General features: G+C 48.9%; 1 protein-coding gene across 1 annotated transcript in view; it reads left to right on the forward strand.

The window, feature by feature from the left end:
• LOC106820705 (cytoplasmic polyadenylation element-binding protein 3-like) overlaps positions 1 to 1,983 on the forward strand; it is a 56,707-nt gene extending 54,724 nt beyond the window's left edge. Inside the window, exon 3 of the mRNA XM_014825212.1 lies at positions 1,924 to 1,983. Within this exon, the coding sequence (XP_014680698.1) occupies positions 1,924 to 1,937 (14 nt within the window). The 3' untranslated portion in view covers positions 1,938 to 1,983. The remainder of the gene's footprint in view (positions 1 to 1,923) is intronic.
• Positions 1,984 to 7,005: the final 5,022 nt, after the last annotated feature.

Here is a 7,005-nt window from a genome sequence, read left to right on the forward strand (position 1 = left end):
TGTACGTTCGTTCGTTTGTTCGATCGTTCGTTCGTTCGTTCGGTCGCTCGTTCGTTCGATCGGTCGATCGGTCGTTCGGCCATTCGTTCGGTCGTCCGCTCCTTCGTATCTTCCTTCGTTCGTGAGGCGTAGTTCCTATAGCATTTCCTAATCAGCTGCGCACAGCAAGCCAGCGAACAACGCGCTTGCCCTGATCAAGAGCAAAAAAAGGAAAGCGCGCGTTACACGTCCTAAAACATGGCCCGCGTTGATTGCGAACGATGTGAGCGGATAGTTCATTCGTGACGCTGGCTGAGATACCAGTGCTCAGAGAAATGTTATGCCTGTCGATATACTTATAATTGCTAAAATCTATTGCGCGTATCAGCGTCGCCTCGGGTGACATTACAAGGGGATGGAGAGTTCCATACGCTGATTACCTGTATTGTTATTACACACAACTGTGTAGTTTATTACCGTGCTGCTGTTCACAGCTTCATAATCGTACCGTATAAAATATAATCTGCTCGATCAGTGAGTGAAGCGGAGTGGTAAAACTGCTGTCGTGAAATGCCTCCTGCCAATATGTCACTCTATACGCTATAAAATATTACTCGTACGTGAGCACAACCCCCCGTATCGCGTCTGACCGGGCAATCGCGCTGCAATATGTGTACAACACATTAGATAATGAACAATTTGATCTCGAATCTGGAAGATGATATGCCGGTGCTGCCGCTGCAGCCGCTGCGTGGAGGCACGGCACACCGCCCCGCTGTATGCTGTGTACATACATACGAGAGAAAACTCAATCAGCCGAGTATTGCAGTGGTGTAAATTCCCCGCGGCTGCTGCCGCCCCCGATCGACGCGCGCGCGCCATGTTTGCGAGGGGGACCGTGAATGCGACGCGCGCTCGCATTTAATTAATGCTTCCTTCGTATTATTTGTCATCGCGCACACAAAGTAGGAAATTCCCTCGCCGCCGCTACCTTCATTATCAGCAGCGTATACTGCGACCGTCCCAAGACGTAGTCTGCATAAACTTTATCAGGCACTTCGCGTCGGCGACTCGCCACAGCCCCCAGCCGTTATCCACCACCCCCATATACACACACAATACACCAGCAATTCTCGAGGAATAATATTTTCGAACGACCCTTGCGTCCGCGCGCGCTGCTAATATTGACTTTAGAGTACTTTTAATTACGCGCGGACTTCACCCGGCCCGGCCGCCCGGGCGTGCATGTTTGCACTTGTAACACCCTCGGAGCGATGCGGGCCGCACACTCATGTTATTACCGTAAACATGAGGATGCATGCATATATGCCCCCGTCTTCTCTCTCTCTCTCTCTCTCTCTCTCTCTCTCTCTCTCTCTCTCTCTCTCTCTCTCTCTCTCTCTCTCTCTCTCTCTAGATCGAGGTACAGAGAGAGAGCGCGCACGAGAGAGAAAGAGAGGAGAGGGAGAGGAAAAGAGAGAGAGAGAGGGGGGGGGGATGGAGAGTCATCCTCCACAGCCAATTTAGGTGCTCTATAATTTGGAGGTGTACTCGTCAGTCACGGGAGAGTCGCGACTCGTTCGCATTCATTCATAAATGAGCTTAGAAAGTTTGACTATACAACACAGCAGCTAACATCTGCTGCAATCCGCAGCGTAATTTGTAGCCATTGTAGTAGAGCAGAAACCTCGCCTGGCTTCGTACGCGCACTTCATTTCCCGCGATTTTTTTTTCTCTCGTGACGTTCGCTGTCGAGAAATTGTGTCGTCCTTAATTAGTCACATCGTCCAGTTTCGTCGGCTATATACTCCTAATGTAGAACTACATGTCATTATGCGTGATCGTCCCGCACAATTGTTAATTTTTATCAAAATATTTCCGCTAGATTATATTAAAATGTTAATTACGCATTAATTACAACGGAAATTTCCCTGTTTCCCCCAGGTTGGCGGGTATAGGTTGAGGCCTTGCTGCGGACAGTGCAATCACCTTCGCATACTCTAGTGCTATACGTTTGCCTCACTGCCCGGGGCAGGCCTCTGTGAGGATGTGCGCAGGTGTGTGGACACCCGACGCGATACGCGGTCTCGAATGGCATTAGCCCAAAACCAAAAGCTTTAACGTATCGCGAGAGTGAACGAGCTGTGCATTGTGCGTGCGTCACTCCCTTCCCTCTTTCTCGCTCGCTGTCTTACCCCCCCCCCCTCACTTTCTCTCTCTCTCACCCCGTCCTCTCCATTTCGCGCGCTCTCTTTCTCTTTCTCTCTCTCTTCCTAGCTTTCTCTCGCGGGGGCTCTCATATTATCTCATATTTTCTCTCGCGCGCTTGCGCGTGTCCTGCGTGCCTATCTCTCTCTCCTGCGGATAACCATGATGGGCCGCATCGCTGCCTTCATCACGGAGCTACTCATTACGAAAATGGAAGCTTGCGAATTATAACCAAGGTATGGCGCGATTGCCGGAGGAGGCAGCATTTCACATTGTCGTCGGACGTGGGCAGTTAGCTGTGGTGACCAGTGGGCAGTGTGTGTAATCGTGCACTACAGTCGTCTGTAGTAGTTTCAGTACTTACTGACGAACTGTGATGTACATCATGATGGCAACATAACTGTGATGTACATCATGGTGCCAACATAACTGTGATGTACATCATGGTGGCAACATAACTGTATGCGCAGACTTGCACATATACCATATACGTCACATTCACTGGCTGCAATTAAAACCCTTCCGTGTTCGTTCGTCGAGTCTTGTGTGTATTTTGTGTTCGAACACTAAGTTAAAGTAACAATTGCGAGAGTTTTCCAGTGTTTTCACCACTTTCATGACACCTACCGTTATTGCTTGAGTAACAGCAATTGTCTAGAGTAACAATAAAATGTCTTAGAACCTTCGTATTCACCGAAAACTGCCAGTTTCGAACTAATCGTTTTTGTAAACATTCGTTTTCTGTCATCTTGAACTAACAGGAAGTATGGATTAGCTTGTGGCGCCACCGCTTATCTGCCATAGACATGTACAGGCATGCGCTTGTTTTCAATTCATCACCGACACAAATACAAGTTTACCAATTCTGCCATTAGGCATTATCGGCATACGATAAAATTTATTGCTGTTACGATGTGGTCAAATCCATTTTTCTATGCTATATAGCTGCATAAAATCTTAGTATTTTTTATGTTGGTGTAATCAGTGATATTTCCGCTGTCAGGTGAGACTATAAATTATATTCAGCTTTATTTAGTTTTTCTGAGCAAAAATCTCGCAATAACCGTTTTAATTTTACTTCGACGATGCCAAATATTAAATCTGCGTTAGCTGTTGTCAGCGCGCGGCTTGCGTATAAAAACACGCCCCCAATTAGCGGCGCAACTCGAGCGGGCTTTGTTAAGTACACGGGCGCGCGCAATATGACTAGTCTACTACTGCACGCGTGAGTGTACCTAATTAGAAACAACTTCTTCGGTTTTCTTTAACTATTAACGCGGTGGTATTTCATTTCAGTTTTATAATAGAACACGTTAAAAGTTGAAATTAAAGATTGATTCGCGTCACTACCGTGAATCCGGCAGTCGTGGCGTGGCCGGACGTAGCTCGGCATTGATTGGCCAATTCATTACAGTTGCCATGGTGGCAGAGTGGGTTGTCGATACTGCATCTAAGAAATTCAGCTCTGCGCGCGTTCTCGCTCTCTCTCTCTCTCTCTCTCTTCCCTCGCTTCCGTTCTCCCTCTTTGACTCTCCCCTTCTCTCTCGGGTGTAGTGGTCTCAGGTACACATCGCCTAACATATTAATTATTCCGACCTTTAACAAACATGGTCATGTGCTCCAAAAGTGGGCAGGGCATTGAAGGCGGGAAAACTGTGGAGAATTGGAGGGGCGTTGTAGCGTGAAGTATGCTCGTCTGTGCGCATGGCTGCAGCTATGGCGTCGTTCACTACTCAATTCGTACATCGGTTTGAGGATATTGCGTAAAAACATTACGTTAACGTATCCTTTACCACCCCCCACAATTTCCGTCCTCTTCTATGTCCTACCCACTTTCATATAGAATGTTTGTTTAGTGGTTGGAAAATCGTAAATTTATCGGTAAGGCGATGCGAGTGTCCTCCCCACGATCAGTGAAACCATTGTATTTATCTGGATTCTGTCTCCCTCCCTCGTTATCACTTTTCCTCTCCCTCTTTTCTCGCCCTCGTTTCCCATTTATATCACTTTCGCTCTCCCTTCTCCTCTCTCTCGCGCTCTCTTCCCCCTCTCTCTTTCTCGCTCTCTACGTAACTTCTCTATGTAAACCCACTAGTTGTAGGCATTTATCGCTGGCTGCATCTGCTGCATCTATAGCATGCAGCAGCAATAACCCGCATTTGGAGTTACACCGATATATTTTACGAGATGTGTCAAATAATGTTATTGAGTTTGGAATAATCCGACTGAGATTGCTCGAAGTGAAGAGTGGCTCGTAAATATTTTTCATGTATTTTTCAGTACAAACATTATATAAATGTAGCGCCATTAGTGATACGTCAGCTATATGGCTGCAATTTGGACGTTACAACAATATATTTGTTTTGTGGAGCAGTGAATAGTCATACTATATCACGGCCACGTCTATTCATGTTGGCTGAATGAGCTGTGAAATTTATTGGAAACGCCAGCAAGCGTTTCCTCGGTTTTAAGTGTGATTCACTGATATGAATTATTTGGACCGGGAGATGGCCACTGTCATTGCATGCGAACGTAGACAGACAACAGAGCACATATGCTAGCAAAATTTTACTGCTTTCCTCTTTCCCCCTGCCTCCCTCCGTTCATCCCTTCCTTCCTACACCCCTTTCTGCTTCTCCTCCGTCTTTTCTCCCTGCTTCCCTCCCTCCTTCCACGCCTCTTTTCTTTCCTTCTGTAATCACGTCATCCCTGCTCCCCCCGCCAACCATCCCTCCTAAACCATCGGTACATCAACATATCGTATCGTGGGCTCGTGCCTTAAATTAAAATTGCCAAATACAGCTGCAGGGTATCACTACTAACATTTTGTAACAGTAACAACCCCTGCCCTCTACGCCTCCCTCTGTCTCTCTCTCTCTCTCTCTCTCTCTCTCTCTCTCTCTCTCTCTCCCTCTGTCTCTCTCTCTCAGGCAACCACTCCTTCTCTTGTTACCCATTGTCTCTCCATTCTTTTTACCCATGTTTCTGCTCTCCCTCTCACTCTTATAGTCGGTTATTTTTTCGGGCAATTATTTTCTCGTAAATTTCTCTCGTGATATTGGCAGCGAACGGTCGTTCTCGCGCGCGCACGAGATTAAACTTCTGGTTCGCACTCTTTTAATCACATCACGCGCGCGGCCGCCTCAATCCGGCGCGCCACACATCGACCGCGCACGCTTCCCCACTCTCCCATCCGATCTTTTCAGAAATTTCTTGCGAGAGAATTTTCGCCGCTTCGCCTTTCTCTCGTGTCGGCGTGCGCGCGCGTAATATCTCGTTTCCCCTCCACACCGCGTCTTCGCATTAACCGCGAGTGCCGCCTCCGATTCCGCCCGCCGCTATTTGCGATGGAGTCTCCTCTTGCAGCGGGTGATGACTTTCATTTTGGAAGGAATTAAGCTACGGCGAGGCGTGCGTGAGTGTGGTGCGAAGGGGGGGAGGGAGAGGGTGACGGTTTTATGTTCTGAGCAGCAATTACGTTAAAGCCTACGCAATTATGGCGCTCGCGTTTTAAAGGGCCGGGCAAGCGCGCTCTCATTGTTGCTTATCAGGTGCGCGATCGACGCGTAGGTAGCAATCTGACTTCTCGCATTTGCGAGTCATTAACGAGCGGTTGCGGCGGCGGCGGCGGCGGCGGCGGCGGCACCGGAGAGGCGCATTGTGAACGCGGAGTATGGTTTCCCTCCACCGGCGGCTTGAATACAGGCTTGATAGAAATTGCAGCCGAATCGCGAGCAGGATTCTAGCAGTAAATCCGTGCGACGAGGCTGACTTCCGCACCATTATCGGCACAGCGTTGCCTCTCTCTCTCTTCCTCCCTCTCTTATAGTCGCTTTCTTTCTCTATCTCTCTCCCTCTCTCTCTCTCTCAGTGCGTGCGTGCGTGCGTGCGTGCGTGCGTGTGTGTGCGCGTGCGCTCGCCTTCCCGACATTTTCGTTCCGACAAAAGCCGACTGAATTTTCAGTTTTCAATGGGAAGCCGGGGTATAGCACACAAATCATATTGCAGGTGCCATTCTCTGCGATGAACAGCTTGTGATATAGTTGGGACGTCGCACGAGCGACGCCTTCTAGCGAATCTGCTTACCTGCATGTAGTATTATAGCAAATCGTTAGTTGCCACCATTATATATCCTACAGCTCAAAAATAATTGCGAAAATAGATTTTTGGTTTGAGTTTATCTGTTGGAGCGTAGAGCGTGCGCAGAGTATGTATGCGTACGTGTCTCTTGCCGAACGATTTTTCGTTAGGGTGCATGTACATGTAGCGCGTGATGACATTATAGGCGAGTGAGTGAAAGTTTGCGTCATCTGCGAGCGAAATGAAATGTTTCTATATACATTACGGTCGCATCGTATCGCGTACGTGTTTGTATGCAGCATTAGATTACGTTACAATGCGAGATGCCGATTGCGTCTGTGCGTGTGCGGTTACACGCTGGCAGCAAGCTATATATACGAGTGTCTACGAGGCTACATGGCTTCCGCCGCGACTGCTGCTGGTGGTGGTGGTACTGCTGCTGCTGCTGCTACTGCTGGCGGTGGTGGTGGTGGTGGTGCTGTGCTACTGCTGGCGGTGGTGGTGGTGCTGCTGCTACTGCTGCTGCTGCTGCTGCTGCTGCTGCTGCTGCTGCTTGGTGGTGGTGCTGCAACTGCTGCTGCCGCCGCTGCTGCTGTTGCTACTGCTGTTGCTACTGCTGCTGCTTGGTGGTGGTGCTGCAACTGCTGCTGCCGCCGCTGCTGCTGTTGCTACTGCTGTTGCTACTGCTGCTGCTACTGCTGGCGGTGGTGGTGGTGGTGGTGGTGGTGGTGCTGTGCT

Source organism: Priapulus caudatus, unplaced genomic scaffold, assembly GCF_000485595.1.
Source record: "Priapulus caudatus unplaced genomic scaffold, Priapulus_caudatus-5.0.1 Scaffold43, whole genome shotgun sequence".
In the NCBI taxonomy this organism is placed as follows: domain Eukaryota; kingdom Metazoa; phylum Priapulida; class Priapulimorpha; order Priapulimorphida; family Priapulidae; genus Priapulus; species Priapulus caudatus.